The sequence below is a fragment of the Aulostomus chinensis genome, chromosome 17 (genome assembly GCF_037954235.1).
Source record: "Aulostomus chinensis isolate RoL2024-O1b breed Wild chromosome 17, RoL_Achi_v1.0, whole genome shotgun sequence".
NCBI lineage: Eukaryota > Metazoa > Chordata > Actinopteri > Syngnathiformes > Aulostomidae > Aulostomus > Aulostomus chinensis.
Window position 1 is genome coordinate 17,384,359 of NC_141336.1, and position 17,596 is coordinate 17,401,954.

A 17,596-nucleotide genomic window follows, 5' to 3' on the forward strand; every position below is an offset into this window, starting at 1 on the left:
TTGAAAAAGCGTCAGCTTCTCTCCTCTAGGTTTGGACACAGCAACAGCAGTCAGGTAAAGGAGCGGTCGTGATATTTAAATCCGTAGGAGATGATGGAAAATGTAAAAATATGATAAGAGGATGGTAGGATGAGGGGAGAAAAGGATGAAAGAATGTTCAGAGGTCAGATGTCCACGCATTACAACCTCATAAAATAATATCACATATTTTCTTACATACTTCAGATCTCTCTCTCTCTCTCTCTCTCTCAATATATCTGTGTGTGTGTTCTTCATATATGTCTATCATATTATTTTCCATTTTGTTCAAATATTATATCTTTATTCTTATATATCATCTATATTTGAACAGAAGCGCTTGCAAAGAGAACAGCTTCTCCCCAGAGGATAAATCAAATGTTTCTGATTCTGATCACTATCATTCAGCCTATTAAGTAAGTCGTTATTTTGCAGATAAAAAGAGCAACATTTCATTTATTTCCTGAGTCTGGTTTGCTTTGACTGATCTAAATGGACATTAGAGATCAATTTTCTTTCAACAATATAATCACAAAATGTCACTACATGTGGCTGTCATTTCTGCATAATAATTAGGTGCTAATTCTTTTACTTACAAGTCCACTGGTGTTGTCCTTAGGTTGACCGGGTTGTTTAATGGAGGGGCGCAAGGATGAAGGGACATGATAGGAGTAATGTCTTGGCAGGTGATACACATGATGGGGGAAATACGGCTACGAAGGGATGAAAGGAGGAGGTCAAAATAAAATGAAAATCATATGAGGGAGAAATGGCACACACACAAAACAATACAGAGAAAGGATACTACAAATCTCATGAGGGGGTGAGGAAGGTATAAAGATCTGTAAACTGAGTCTATGTGGCTCTTTGTGGCTGGGGGGAGCATTTAGTGTCCCTCAGGTTGCAGGAAATGTTCCTAATGTATTTTGAAAGACTCCTACAAATCATTCTACATAAATACAGACACCTGATGGAGTCAAGAGCATTCACTTCCTGTCTCACCCGGTTGTAGAAAGGGTGCTGAGGGCCAGTCATCCCACTGAAGTAGGCACTATGAGGCTGAGGAGGCATGGATCCAGCGAAGGAGCCTGCCGGGGAGCATGCAACAGAGTGCTGACCGTAACCTGACTGTGGACGGGGCACCGCCTCTTGCAGGGGCAGTGTGGGATATGTCACTCCTCCCATGTGCATCTGCTCCCTTGCCGCACGCACATCTAAAAGAGGAAGAAAGAGATTGTTTATTTGCGACGTTGACGATCACGTCTTGGCGATGACTATAAAGGCCCTTTCGATCCACCCACACATCAATAATTTATGTCGTCATCTCCGGAGAATTTCGACAGATATATGAAAAATTAAAAGAAATCGCATATCAAACAATCCAAGAGCACAAGAGCACGAATTCTTGATGTGCTGGAGGGAATATGACAGGAATGTTGTTACTGAACATGCTCTAATTATCCGAAATAGCAGACAATCAAGCAAATGAATGATATGATATGGCCGCAGAATGCAACAACTGTGAATCCAATTCTCACTGCGATTTCTCCATTTGCTCACAAACCAGCAGGCTCGTCTTGTTTTTTTTTTCAGAAATATGCCAGCCATGTGACGATTCAGCACATGCAGCCGCTCGCTGTCCCCGACAAATAAATTAATTCAGCCATATAAACAAAAAAGACAGATCATGTGAACTCATAGGCACAATAGGAATAGTTCTCTCATAAATGAATTGGACTATGAGAGAGTAGGAGCTGAGTGGGAGCTTTGGTAGAACCTCACAAATTAGAGTTAAATAGGCCCAGATACAGAACAGAGTGGCTCTGTGTGGCTGGCAAGAAAGTAAGAACCAGAAACAGAAGGCACCAGAATGTCTCCTGGTTATACAAGTGGCTGCTGAATGACACGCTGAGTGAGACCCAATCCAGCCTGTGAACACAATGGGGGCCTTATGATGTGAGTCAGGCTAATGGGCGGGTATCACTGACAGCGCTGCCCACTGGCTGGCCACGGGACACTGGGCACCACGTACTGACTGGCCTCGGAAGGAGAGGAGGGAATGGGATGACTTGGTTTGGTCACCTTCCGCTCCCCTAGGGACGCGTGTGAAAAACACCCACAGGGTTTTGAGCAAATACACAAATAAAACACATGTATCATGGATTACATATACACACACCTACACACATTTAGAAAAGAAATGCTCTCTACAGACTGGACGTCTGGTTGTTGGTCAGCTGCACCCTCCGTGACTCAACCTTGGCTCAATAGAACAGATTCGGTGTGTGAGAGTGAGTGTTTTCTGTGGTCTCTTAACACTATGATGCAGCAGCTTCACACTAGGCGTCATTGACACTCTTGTACGGGCTGCATGGACACTGACGCACGGTCGACAAAGTACAGCGCCACTCTGGCTGCCATTTTAACACGGATGCAACATTACATCACTCTGACTGGTAACAATGAGTGTAAATATTGTCCTGATTTCATGTATTTCTCAGACACACTCCATATCATACTAGCATATTGATATCTTGACATTTCCATGAGAAAACCCTGAAAATCCACATGTAATCCTGCTATCAGACAGATGCAGGTCTACGTCGCTCCCTTTCACTGCATGTGAAGGGTTGAAGCTGGACAATATAGAGTTCTACAAACGCCTGTCGGGTTTTAGTCAGAATCTGATATTTGGGAAAGTCTGTTCAATTCGGTCCGCCAGATGTAATCAGCTCTAATCATTTAAATCAAAATGATCGTATTTTTATTGTTAGTTATGAATAACAACAACAGCAGCAATAATAACAGTAAAGTCTTTTTTGAAATTCTGAAAATCACTGTCTGTGTTTTGTTCGGTAAAATGCTCTTTAAATGTCTCCGATTCATAATAATCAATTACTTGTTCATGATTTCATCAGGTGGCTGAGTGACAGTGCACAGGATGTTGGTGCAGTGTGGCTGAACAAAGCAAACAAAAAAAAAGAAGAAAAGGCAGCGGTACATAGAAAAACAGCATTTTAGTGACACAATATGTTTGTTTTTGGCCTGCGTCACTCCATTTAGTTTGAGTTTTGGCTCTCCAAAGAGGAAAAGTTTAGGGCAACCCTGAGCTCTTGCTTTAAAAGTGTCACCAGTTTTACAATATACTCATTGCACTCAACAAGTCAGTGCATACTCAGCAAATATAAAAGTCAATAAAGTAGTTATATTTTCACTGAGTGTTATGCCAAGAGCAAATTACAGATAAGTGAAGCACTGTTTGTGTTCTTCTCTTTTCTAAGTATCCAATCTTGTTCACTCTCGGCAGAGGTGTTGCTGGTCAACTAAGGGAGAGCAGCGTTCAGCGTAAAGTCATTTGAAGAAGCGGCCTGTATTTTTGGGGGGGGGGGGTTTTGGAGTTGCTATCTGTCCTTACCAGATATCTTTTATCATTGAGGTCAGAGTACAAATGTCCTACAAACCTCAGGGGTAGCTGGTTTAACAGCAAAGCTGCAGACAGAAACTAGGTTTTTTTCAGCCTGAATTTAACACCTTTATTTTTAACATCTAAAAGCTTTAACCCAGTACTCCCGGAAGATCTCTGGTCTGTTCAACTTCAGCTTCAGTGTCACCAGATCTGAATACCAAGGAACGCTTGCGGGAGATTTTGGATGATTGGGTGAACATTCTCCACCACTGCCAACAAATTTACCCTTTATTCCCACCTGCAATTATCTCTCTGAGTTTGGGGTCCAGGTTGACGGTGCAGGGCAGGAACATCTCCACGTCTCTGGCAGTGAGGGCGGGTGTCCTGGAAGAGAGGAACACCTCAAAGCTGCGAATGTCTCCATCGATCTCCAGCAGCGGCTCCACGTCCTTTGTGGTGGGGATGTTCTTGGAGAGTCTTCAGAGGAGAGAAAAGAAAAAAGGGATTTGTTAGCGTTTGTTATAATAACTTATCAGGATACATTTTGCATGATTATCAATTACAATAAATTCAAAATGTGACGTTAAAAAAAGAAAATAAAAGGCTGCACAATGCTAAATTCTGACTGATGGACGCTAAAAAAAAGCCCAGCACATTCTGATGAAAAAAGAAAAGAGGAAATAGCAAGCAGTACTGCTTGAAGAGATATGCAACGGTCATCATCATCATCAGAGGGGCGAGATAACCAGATTTAGAGAAGGCAAGATAGTGAAATGGGGGGGATGTTCCAAGACAGATAGAGTGAGGGATGTTATCTCTCATCAGCAGAGGAGGAAACCTGAGAAGATGACAATCAGGGTAATTTAGCAAGCAGCAGACGGAAGCGCGTCATGGTGCACAGCCACGGTTAACACGATGTTTGTTATCACAGACTCTAAGTAAACACTGTGTTTGGAGATAGTTCCATTACTGCGTGATATATGTTTTCCTGTGTATACAACAGAACAACACTGGATCATACTAAGAATGTCAGATTAAAAATGTTCATGTGACACTGTGTTGAGTTTATCGAATTTAAAAAAAATATATCGTCCAAAAGCACAATCTCACAATACAATCTAAGGCAGTGGTTGAGCACTAGCAACAACTCTGAAATCATAAATATAGAAGTGTTAGGAGGTAATTTCAACTGCACAATGTCAGAAAGACATAATTTTAATCAAGGACGATGTAGCGTGGGCTACAAGGGAAGCAGCAACTCATAGCAATCAGTACATCTCGTTAATTCTATCATTCAGATGTGAAAATATGAACGCAAGAGTGACTTGTGACATCAGCCGTTCGTCACCACAACGTGCCACTCTTATCTGATCAATGAGGAGAAGCCAGTGAGGACCAGACAGTTCTCTCATCTCTGCTTCCACTCTTATTCAAACCCTTCATCATTTTCCCAGTGTAAGCTCTTCTCTCTCTCCCTGCGTCCCGCTTAACCTCTTTTCTTTCCAGTTCCAAACCCAGCTCATCTTCCCAAAACATCACCCAGTCTGTGTGCTGGTATGCTGTGCTGGGAAACACATCCTGACAAACTTTTTTTGTTTCGCCCTGAGCCAGATCTGTTTTTGAGAGGGAACACAGGCTGGCCTATCTGTGACTTGATTTGATGATTAGTACCGTTGCAGCAGCACGCTAGCTAAGTCAGGGTGAGGTCAGCATCTGGCGAGGGATCAACACAACACACTGTTAGTGAATAATCCAACTATCAGCCAACCTAATCTACTTAACACACTGGCCAAAAAAGGTCCATCAGCTTGGAAGAATCCCAAAGGTTCTCATACCTGAGGGATGGACGGACAAAACTGAGGCCTTGGAGCTGCTGAACTCAGTTTATATCAATCCACTTCAGGCTTTTCACTGATATTCTAGAGTGAGGATTCTTAGAGTGAGTGAGCAGGTAGGAGTCTGACTCAGTTCAAGGACACTCTGACAGGACAGATGGCTGGTGATGGACGCATCTGCTGTTGCAGGACGCGAACCTGTGACCTTGTGGTTGCAGGATGTCTCTAACCAAATGTACAAGTCTGGCAAGAAATGTAAGTAGAGCGGAGTGCGTATTTGTGTGTGTGAGTGTGTGTGTGTGTGTGTGTGTGTGTGCGTGTGTGTGAGAGAGGTAGTTTGACATGCAAACAGTGCAACATGTGGTCATCGCAAGCGTTGACTTCAAAATCTCTCAATCAAAGGATGCAGCTCAGATGGCCCACTTGGAGAGGAAGCGCCATCGTAACAATTCAACCCTTTGACTGCCACTTATTTGTTGTCATAGCAACAACATTGAAGTTTACATCATTAGCCTCACCTGACTAATACATGTATGATTCAGGATATCAATTAAGGGACAGTCAACATGAAATTGGCTAGGCAATTCTCATTCTTTTCATACATCTAATTATGTTTTTTGTTTATTCTTATTTGTTTATGACACGTTTGCTTGGTCGGCGTCAGTCATTCAGTTTAGCTTACTGTTGGCTATGGGATATAATTCATTTCACAAGATAAAAGTCGGCCCCTGAGATAGAATCTAACAATTGTAGCTGCCATATTCGTTCATGTGAATGGAACGTCAAGCACCATGCCTCATCATCCCAGGAAGAACATGGTCTGTGGTAATACACAATTTCCTCTGAATTCTTCACAGCGTTTAGCTAATGACTGTAGCTGCCGTAATCGTTTGTCTGAATCTCAAGGGAAGTTTCATGTTTAGGCCTACGAATATTACCCCATTTTATACATCTGAATGCAATAAAAAGACTAGATCCATCTCCTCGAACAGTTTTTTATTATCAAAAAGTTGTTTGACTGAAACATCGCTGGCAGAACAACAGTGATTCCTGCATCTGTCTCACAAGGAGATTACACTGAATTGGTAGCTGTAGCATTAATGTCAGGTACAAACTTCATACCCATGTTTATAGCACTGCCACTGCTGGGGAGCACTTTCTTCAAGACAATGGGACAATGATTTCCTTCCTGCATTTTGAACATAGCAATTTTCCTGGTTTAATAGTATATGTAGACGTTAGCTAACAATTTAGTGTTGTGAGGAATTTGAAAAGCCTAATTTTAGCCTGTGAGCCATTGTTGGTTCTTCTACACCAGGGGTGTCAAACTCTTTACAGTGGGCCAAGATTAAAAAACAAAACAAAACAAAACAAAAAAAAAACGCTCCAAGTCAAGGGCCGGACTAGTTCAATATTTATTGATAACTTATAGAAATTAACTTATGGCACATATTGAACCTGGAACTAACAAGGCCTTTAAGTTATTGCCAATAAAATGACATTGATCATTAAATAAATGAAATAAAAAATAAAAAATTTAATAAAATCAGTTGCTTTCATTTCTCATGGTTCTATGTGCAACTTTTCCAAGAGTAAATTTTAGTGACAACTTTTCTTTTCTACGGGCAAACAGCAGCCAAAAAAGAATTTCCTTCAAAGAGAAATCAATTGTCTGGAAGAAGCAAGAGGAGAAAAAAAATGCAAAAATGAATCTGCAATAAAAACTAAAAACGCGTTAAGCTCAATATGCTGCTATGTGATGGTCACTTGTCCGAGCCAGATACTTGGTGTCTCATCTTGGATACGAGTTCATCAATGTTTGGGCTCAGGCTCTGAGCTGAGGAAAGGGTCAGGGTGGAGTGAAGATGTTAATCAGTAAGACGACTCCTGTGTGATGTTTTATTTATCTACATCGAAGAGAACAGTTGCCCACACAGGTATGTGCTACAGAACATGGAGAGGGTTTGAGCAGCGTGGGTCCGCAGCTGGGGCATTGTGTCGGGGATGAAACGTGGAAACTCTGCAGCATCGACAGACTCATATTTTGCTGTCAGTGTGTCACTACATTGGAACTCAATTAGCTCGATTTGGAGGTTTGATGGTGCACTTTCCACGCCAGCTGCAAATGGATTACTGAGCAGTTCGAATTTGCTTTTTTGGGTTTCAAAATCGTCAAATCGCCGCGTGAAGTTGGAACCAAGTATGCTGAGTTTTTCAGCAAACTTTACTTTGGAAAACGTCAGTAGAAACCTGCTCTGTCATAGTTTGGCAGCACGACAAAATGACTCAAGTTTTCTTGCTGCATCTGTGTCTTCCACAGGCGCAGCTTGGTTTTAAAAGCCCTGACTGTGGCGTACATGTCAGTGATGACACGGCCCCGCCCCTGAAGCTGCAGGTTAGGCACACTAAGGTGGCTCGTGATGTCACACAGAAACACCACTTCAAACAGAAACTTTTTATCTCGTAGGTTTGTTGTGTCATTCCCTTCATTTTCCATGAACTCAAAGACCTTCTCGCGCAACTCGAAAGATCTTTCCAGCACCTTAGCCATTGCACCTCAGTGTGATAGGGTAAGTCACCATATTCTGAACTGAACTCCTCCAGAGAAGACCTGAACTGGGGGTGATTTATACCTTTGGCTCTAATGAAGTTGACTGCTTGGTAATGGTGTTCATCACAAGCTTCATTTTCAAGACTTTGCCATGCGATTCCTGGTGTATGATGCCGCGATAATCTTGGACATTTTCCTCCTGCATCTTCTCCCGGATCCTGCCCACCAATCCACTCTTTTGACCGCACATCGCAGGCGCTCCATCTGTTGTCAGCCCCACAACTTTATCCCACGGCAACCCCACTTCATCTACACATCTGGATACCTCTTCAAAGAGATGTTTCTGATGTTAGTTGTGCCATGAATTGCTCGTAATCCCAAAAGTTCTTCTGTTACACACAGGCTTGAGTTCACTCCACGGATGAAAATTGACAGCTGAACAGTATCAGAAGTGTTGGTGTTCTCATCCACAGCAAGGGAGTATGCGATGAAATCTTCTCCCTTTACCACAAGCTGTTTGTCGGAGATTGGCAGCAAGCTGACGTACACGGTCAGTAATGGAGTTTCGGCTCAGGTTCACGTTTGAAAATGTTTGCCTTTTTTCTGGGTACACGATATCGTAAACTTTTAACATGCAGTTTTTGACAAATTCTCCTTCGGTAAAGGGCCGGGCTGTGTTTGCAACCTCTGCAGCAAGAATAAAACTAGCCTTAACAGCAGCCTTGCTTTGTGATTTGGCTTTTGTAAACATGGCCTGCTGTGAAACCTGACTTCTTCTTAACTCGTCTGCCTTCTGGAGCCTTTGTGTCATGTCCAGACGCTCGTGCCTGTCATAATGCTTCATTACATAGCGTCTTCTTATGTTGTATTCTTTCATTACAGCCACAATGTCTCCACACAGAGGACACATAGCTTTGCCCTGTACATCAGCGAACATGTAGCCCGCTTCCCACCTGTCTTGGAAAACCCTGTCTTCAAAGTCAACCTTTTGTTTAGCCATTTATTTGGGGAGAGGGATAGTTGAAAATTGACATAGGTGATAAGTGGCTCCGCACTAGCTGGCCCGCGATTGACATGCTGACGCAATGGCAGTGCATTATGGGACTTCTGGTATTATGGTGGTGCGCACAATATATTGGCGGGCCAGCTCTAATAGGGATTAGATATAATCACACGGGCCAAAGATGATTCATTCACGGGCCGGATGTGAGTTGAGTTGAGTTTGACACGTGTTCTACATGCTTTGCAGGGGAGGGTCCAGGTGAGGAGTCCTTTAGACCAACATGCTGCACCTGTCTCCAGTCATGCTCATGCAGAGATATGTTTCCAGAAGACAAGCTCAGGTGACAAATAGACAAATATACAGACAGAGAGAGAATTTGATGTGCTGTGAACGAGGAGGACACATAATTGGGCTTCGGTGTCCATAGCCCTCTCAGTGTTCCTTCCATTAGCAGGACCAAAAGGTCAAGGAAGCACCATGTTGGAACACAGGTGAACCTCGTACACATGAACCTGTGCTAGCAAGGAGGAACTCACATCTTATCTGCATGCACACACATGAACTCGCATTTTCTTTTGAGTGGTATCAGCTCGCTGCACTTATTTTGGTTCTCTATCATAGATAGCACTTGGTCATCTGTATTTTACTTTTTAACGTCTTCCTTGCTGCTGCTCCAGGAGCCACTATAGTGTACTTGCTGGTGGTGGACTAAAGGGATTACGTGACGCAACTACTTTTTTCCAATTACTTTTAGGGTGGTTTATAGCCTTTGCATAATGGTTCTTGGTGGAGAGAGGAAAGATAAGAGTCTGGGAATAATGTACAGCAAAAAAAAAGAAAAAAAGACAAGAAAACAATAAACTGTCAGTGAGAAGTGTGACAGACTGTTGTGTTTCATTTTTTATATTTTTCAAACTTCCCTCAAATAATAAAAAAAAAAAAAATCTCCACCAAAGTGAATTCTTACTGTTGAGACTGAGATGTTAACAGTGACATTCACATAATAAATAACGGGGAATCAATTATTCATTCTGTTCTTTTCTCTCTTCAGAAATGAATAAAGAACCTTGCTACGAATATAATAATTGTCACGTTGAAAATGATGTAAAAAAAAAGGTTTAGTTGTGGCATCACTATGACAACCAGCCACACCACGGGGGTACTCAAAGTGCAGTGGAATTGCATGTAATGGAAAAATAATTCTAAGTAGCATCAATGTGCACACCAACGTTCATATCAAAAGTAAAGGTTTCATGTCCAGGGCTGACACCTGGACAGTAAGGGTGCAAATGTCGAGTGGAGAATGTGTTTGTGCGCACGTGTGAATACATGAACAGTATGTGTGCGTGGGGGTATTTGGTTCCTTTTCCCATGAACTGTATTAACCCATATACAGACTGCGAGAAGCCTGTGCTTTTCCCCATTTCCAGCTGGCTTACTGCTGTTTATTTGTGGGTCTGCAGAGACAGACCAACAGGAGCCAGTGACTCACACACACACACACACACACACACACAGCACTTCCTTTTGCTATACAAGGAACACTCTAAATTTTATACAGAATCTTCAGTCTTTCTATGGGTCCACCGAACATAATTTGATTGTGCGTCTAAAACAATTAAGTTGTAAGATGAAAGCTACAATTGCGCATATTTCGCTTCAGTTTGCATCTGATGACAGATGTGTCTTCCAAAGACAACTAAAAACTTGTAGGAAGAACAAATCAAGGGCATTCCTCACAAAGTTCAACCATGGCAGCTGGGTAAAAGGCAAAAAGAGACAGAGTCAGAGGTCCATTCTTGATTTTCCCAACTGACTGGCAAGGCAGCCAGGCTTCAAAACTTGTGTCAGTTCATTGTTAGAGACACTTGTGTGTCTCTTGTCTCAGAAACTTGTGTCAGTTCATTGTTAGAGAAAAGAGAGCATCAGTCAGTAGATGGTTGATAAGGAAAATGATGGAAAAGTGAATGAAGACTGATAATCCATTAGAGAACCGCCAACACGTTGAAGCACGTGATGTGACAGGGCAAACAGTAGGCATAACTACAAGAGCGTTTAGACAACAAGGTTTAACCACTTCAAACGATTTCCCGTGCAGTTAACAAATGATGAGCTGTTGGCCTTGGCATTAAGCAACTGACACAACTTGTGTCCGATTTAGTCATCCGAACTGTGAACACACAAGACAGAAAAAAAAGAACAAAGCCTTTCTTATCAGCAATCATTTGCCAAGTGACAAGATGGATGCTTTAGTTGGAGCGCCAATGAAGCCAGCTTGCTACATTTAAGCAGGCCGAGGACAAGTGAGATAAAGGCCGTCAGGCATCCCGGCAGCCATGCCTGCACAATGGGCCCATTGACAGGGCCCAGCTTATAGCTGCAGCAGTACAGGCGCTTAGGCCCTGGTACTCTCTGTGTGGTGAGGCCACTGGGAGCTTTCTGGGCTTATCCAAATGCTAATAGGTCCAAAAGCTGACTGGAGTATAGCCTTTCTTCTCCCTTCAGCCTCCCACACCCTGCAGCTGACAGGAATGAGCAGAATCATCTCTCTATCCCGACCGTCCTCTCAGTGGAAGCTGGAAGTATGAATGTGCCACTTGACTTTGCTTTACAGCTGCCCTCTGTGCTTACTGACAACATGCGCACACACGCTACAAAGAGGTGGTCCCGCTGCCAAACATTTCCATAAAGGGACCCAAAGACAGAGAGAGATGCAGAACAGACAAAGCCCTATACACATTGTGTTTGAGAAGCTCAAGAGTGTCAATGTCAGGCACTGTGTGACCAATTCAAAAGTGTGTGGGTGAGGAGGTTAACCAGGCCTGGGTCCGGCACATTCCTCTCCTGGTCAGAGTCATGTCAGAGCCCCTGGCACATAGTCTGCCAAGCGTGTGGATGAACCAAGCTAAGCCTTCTCTTCGAAAACAGTGGACAGACGGGCGGACCAGCAAGTTTGGCGCATGGACTCTCAGCATCAAGAGGTTATTGTTACAATTGGGCCTCCGCCACCCCAAAGGCAAAGGGAGAGAACAAAAATACAATATGTTTTCACTTCAGATGACGCCATGTTCTTTGTCTCTTAAAAATCCAGACAAATTTTCTTGATTTGAATCAAATGCTTCAAGTAATGCGAACACCCTCTCGACTTTCCTCTCTCTCTCCAACCTTCTCTCTCTCCTTCCTCCTCGTCTTGACAGTGCCAACTGACGACTTATGGCAGTGTCTGCTTTCCACATATATTCGTGGCAGAGTTTAGTCCAATAATTGAAACTCTCTTGTACTAAGCTGGACCTGTGCATCCCAACGCAAACCACAGAGACAAGCAGGCTAATGAGAAACACATCAGGCTGATAAAAAACGTGCAGCTTGGGAGTGAGCGGCCTCTCTGCGAGACGTGCTCAGGACTCAGTGGTTCCCTGAAATGTTGATTAAACTCATATGTTGTGCTGAAATGGAGCCTCCTTGTTCCAGACCCCAAAAACCTTAACTGAACCCTCCACTCAAGAGTAACTTAGGCTTCATTCTTGAGAACGTGTAAAAAAAAACCCTAAACCTCAGCTTTGAGATTTATGCAGAAAAAGGAGGGCCACGGAAGAGTTTGTTCATTGTGACACTAATTGCACCACAGTTCATATCAGCGCATGTGGTTGTTTGATAGCTGTAATGGCCGGTCGATAGTCCGTATGAGGCTGATTTAAGTGAATCAGGCTGCTAAAGTGAAGACAAATGTGCTCTTCAGCAGAAGATAATACATCTGGAATTAGTCTGTTTTGCAACAAAAATCCATACAGTCAGTGATTTTTGTGACAAATAAAGCTTTGGATTCTCAGGCTGAACCAGTAATTCTCCAGTCAACTTCAATGAGATGGATAAATGCATCAGAGATGAGATTAAAGAGGGATAGAAGAATGTCAGTGAGAACATGAGCTAGACAACAGGAAAGAAAAGCATGTTGTAAAGCAAAACTATGATTTTTTTTTAATGGCTTCTCTGCTCCAATGTGTGTGCCAGTCAGAGGCAGCAAGGAAAAACCTACTAATCCTTTGTGGCTGGTAGCATAATCGTGAGCTGAATTAACAGTAGCTTTAAAAGTGAAGATGTGCAGAAAGAAGGCATCTACGATCCCTCCCAATACAGGCTGGATACGCGAAATCTTCGATCTGCCTTCTCTGGGCTCCTCTCTTCAATTCTCTAGTAATTCTTTGGCATTTCAGGATTGTTTCTACGCACAACATTCTTTGAAACACACACCATAAAAGGGTCTGACCTCTATTGACTCTTGAAGAGCCAGGATGTTAACATCAGTTAAGAGCCGGATATGTGTGTGTGTTCATATCTGTGTGTAACTATCAAGTGTGCCCGTAGCTTCCACTGTGGCTGAGTGGCAAATCTTGCTGTCCACTTAAAGGTCAGTGCTGACCCTCTTGCAACCCTTTGCTGCTATTTATAATCAACCCCCGAGCTTTCAGAGGTTCGAGCACAAAGAGAACGCAGAGAGGGAGACATCCGAGAAAGTGCTAAACAATGCAGAAATACCGTAGTATCTCTGTTCTATATTCCTTTTTCTCCCATCCCTGTGCCACAGTTCCAACCCTTTTTGTGTTTATTTCTTAACCTTTATTTAACCAGGAAACCCCATTAGATTGGAATCCGTTTTCTGACGGAGACACAGCCAAGACAGCAGAGTTAACACTTAAATAGAATTAAAGCATGGAATACATACATGAAATCAAGCGCAGTTGCATGTCTCAGTTACACGGACTTCTAACATTGTTCCACGGGGACTTAATTCTTAAGGTGCAGTTTATTCTGCAGGTTATTTGGAGTAAAGGGAGCAAAATAGAGGGCTCAGTGCAAACCCTTGGAACCTGGTATGAAAGACACATGTTGGAGGTCTGTGTCATAACATTACCAGGAGTTGCCTGGTAGACTTGCAGAAGTGACAGCTAGACGATCAAATCAAAGTGTGCTATGAGTCCAGGAACCAAGGTTAGACCTAAAAGATAATGTGGTGCATGAAATCTACAAAATGGAGTGTCATGTAGACAACAGTACTATAGTTCAGAGAACTGTAAAAGGTAGCACAAGCTTCTTCATGGTTAACATGTTAAAACAACTGAGTATTAAGAGCCCAATGTATGGAGAATAAAGCTATCCAAAGCTTGTTTATGTCTTGACTGAAGAAACAACTGCAGAGACAAGGTGCAATTTAGCAATTTGCAACTTCTGTCCAACATCATTTATAAATAAAATAGTACCTATAACAGAACCTTGGGGGGCACCCTAAGAAAATCTGAATGGAGAATATCTGTAAAAACAACATCTAATACCAAGACTTTGGACAGGTCAGTGACTTTGTTTCCAAAACTTATTGGAATTATATATATATATATATTTTTGATGGAGTTTTTAAATAACAATCTGACTTTCTGGTCATGCTTTTTTCCCAAAAAGTTCTAAAAGCAGACCCGTCAGTAACAGAATTTGTGGCTCAAGCTTTGACCCATGAGTCATTTCTTTCTCTGATCTTAACTCCTGAATGAACCATGGCTTATTCCTCCCACTAATCCTAAATTTTCTTAGGGAACACTTCCAACTTGCATTTCTCCAAATCATTAAGAAACGCCTACACATCAAGATGTTCAAAAGCTTCTCGGTTTGCAGTTTTGAGTCTGTCATACAGTAATAACAACAAACATCAGTGCAAAATATGGCAGCTGATGTTATGGGGCATGTTTGTGATTTGAGTTGAGTTGCAGTTTCGATAATTTGGATGAAGATGTGGAAAGATTAACTTCAATATTATCAGAGCTGGGAGAGCCCCAATCCCAGTTTAGGTCATCTGGGAGAATCTATTCAGATTCAGATCAACTGGGTAGTACATCAGAGAGAGGAAATGGTCTCTCGTGGCAGCCAACAATAAGGATGTGTTCCTTGGGTACATTCACAGCAAAAACTTCAAACTGTTTGTCTTTACTGAAACATAAGGCTCTGTTCTACAATATCGCTCTGAAAATACTGCATTTTACTGCAATATTGCATTAATTTTTGATTTACCTGGCTTTTTAATGTCCATCTGTTGTATCAATCTGGTGATATCCATTTTACAGAGGAGACTCCTAACATTAAAATGCATGATTTCAAGTCCTGTTCTATTTTTAAACTCACACAGGGCAGGTATACTATGCAATGACTCTGGATTTGACAGTATATTCCCAGATGAGAGCAGCGGCAGTAAAACGCTAGATATTCCTGTGAGCTCTTCAGCATAAATACTGCCTCAGAAGTGTGAAGAGACTCCATATTGTACAGTTAAGGGGTCATTGAAGTCGACAGGTATATATGTTGCTGAGCGGGTGGGATTAGCTGGTGATACCTGCACCGAGACTGATGAATGACTGAAGAGCAGGGCCCTGTCACGAGTGTAGCCGAGGCTTTTATTGCATTTGAAATTATTCTCTATGCTTTGTCAGAAAAAAGAAATGCAGCATTTCTCTTGTTTCAGACCAATTAGTCTAATCCTTCAACCTAAGCTTACAGGCAGAAATGAAAAGGGCTTTAAGGATTTTCGAACAAAGAATGCTGCATGACGTTCGTTCCGTCCTCACATGGTAGCGTACACGCACACACACAATTTCCATTTGCCCAGTACAAACCCACACACACCTCCTGTTTCACCTGTACATGCTGGCTGTGGATGACATGTTTCATTTTTGCTTGTTTTTTTTTTTTTATTTTAAGCAGCTCAATGGGGGTTCAGTGGTGGTGGAAATGGTACCATGGCTGATTCAGGACTCTAGTCATGTATATTTTGGGTTGAGTGAACCGGTGGACTCTGTGTTACCCCGGGTTCAGGACAGCTGATCTCAGTTAATTCAATCAAATCTTGAGTATGTTCACTCAGGGTCCAGCTTTTGAAACGTTGAATTCACAATTCACTATGGCAACAGGTGAAATGAACCTTTACCGTTAGGTCTAGCTGTTGGCCATCCAGGGAAACATGTTTAAGCATCTGTGAGGTAGATGCACACATGAATGTGTATTAATGAGTTAGTTAACACAAAAACAATTTACTCAGTCATCAAATCAACAATTACAAGACAAGTTTCACTTTCTGGATCAGCTTTAATCTGATGGGGAAAACACAGGGGCCTTTTTTTAAGAGGTTTTTTTTTTTTCATGGAGAAATAGATTAATAGTGAATAGAAATTTTATTCAGGGATAAATTGTTTGGTAAGGTGCAATTGAAAATGTGTCACGGTTAAAACATAGCAGATTTTAAAATCTTAACCACATTCTTTGACTTTTTTTTTTTAAGTAAATTCAAACGTGGTCTCTGAAACGCTGTTCAAACACATTAGAACTGTGCACCCTTTAAAAAAAAAAAAAAAACTCACTTAAAACTGCAGCTGCTTCATGGTCCTGCTCCTCCACAAATACTAACACTTAGGAATTATGTTGTAACGATCGATCAAGTCATGACTGATGAATATTAATTCATCCTACCAGTTTAAAACTTCATTCCAATTTCTTTTACATTTAAACTGAGACGACACACTATGAGCATAGCTTTGTTTAGGCGGAACTGTTTTTAAACATTTTTTTGTGTGCATGATTCATCATGCTAATAATACGACTTTTAGGTTTTATTCTGAGCTGACATGGAATGTGAGGTCAAAAGCACAGATGACTCATGCATAAAAGCAAAAAAAATAAAATAAACAAATGTAGATGGTCTTTGAGTAACAAAAAAATATCCAATTAGGATTTTGATCCTGACAGTAAATCCTGTTTATTAAATTGATGGAGGAAATGAAACGGTGTGTCTGACCCTGAAACTGAAAAAATTCTTGGCTTTTTTGAAGAAAACCTTCTTGTGAGCAGGTTCAGTTTCCATGGCAACTGAAAAAAAAAAGTTAGTTCTTTGCGGAAGTGTTTCCCACATTTCAGGGTTAACAAACTCACAAGTTTTCACTAAACTCTTTTCTGGAATTACCACTCTGGTCTGACCACAACACAGACACACCAACACATACACACTCACACACACACTCACACACACACACACACACACACACACACACACACACACACACACACACACACACACACATATGGATTCAGCAGAGGGCTGGTTTCACTGCATTAAAAAAACGATGTGGCCCCCAGGAGACATATGCAATCTTTGGTGTGTCCGACACCTTGACTATCTCACTTGGAGCAGCAGCATCACCTGGGGCTTGAAATCCACCTGAGATGTGACAATGGTGAACTGCTCTCACAATAATCCTGCAGGTATCCGCTCTGATCCTCTACAGTGTTCTCACACTTGATTAATTCAACTTGTTTTACCTCCTGAGACTGTTTCTCGCTTTTTTTGGTCTCTTTTAATGCCCTTTCTTATCTTTTTTTCCAGCCGTCTCCATTCTCCATTTTTATCTCATCCCCACCACACTTTCTTTTAGAATCTCTGCCTGTCTTTATCTAACAGACAGTCACGGGATCTGTCGGCACACTGGTGTATAGATGTCCTATCAGTGATGGAGCAAGAATTCTGGTGAGACATAGGTAGCTTCACACCAGTTTTACCAATTCACAATGATTTTGGGTCTATTGGCAGAGCAATGAGTGGTTGAATTACCGTTTCAACTCCACCTTTTTCAAAATGTTTTTTTGAAAACCCTCCTGGAGGGATTTAGTGCAGGGACAATGAGCTCCCTCAGAGGACACAGAGAGGAAAGCATTTGCTGTGCATCTGGAATATAGAGAATGTGACGGGAATT

At 42.0% G+C, this 17,596-nt stretch overlaps 1 protein-coding gene across 6 annotated transcripts in view; it reads right to left on the reverse strand.

Annotated features, from left to right (window-relative positions):
* Positions 1–17,596, reverse strand: part of kidins220a (kinase D-interacting substrate 220a) — a 50,963-nt gene that overhangs the window by 7,472 nt on the left and 25,895 nt on the right. For 4 of the 6 annotated variants that reach the window (XM_086181905.1, XM_086181909.1, XM_086181906.1 and 1 more), the window contains 3 exons: positions 3,723–3,901; positions 1,021–1,232; positions 615–731 (listed from right to left, as the gene is read on the reverse strand). In XM_086181905.1, coding sequence (XP_086038031.1) covers positions 615–731; positions 1,021–1,232; positions 3,723–3,901 — 508 coding nt within the window. The remainder of the gene's footprint in view (positions 1–614; positions 732–1,020; positions 1,233–3,722; positions 3,902–17,596) is intronic. The other 2 variants (XM_086181908.1, XM_086181907.1) reach the window with 1 other exon arrangement.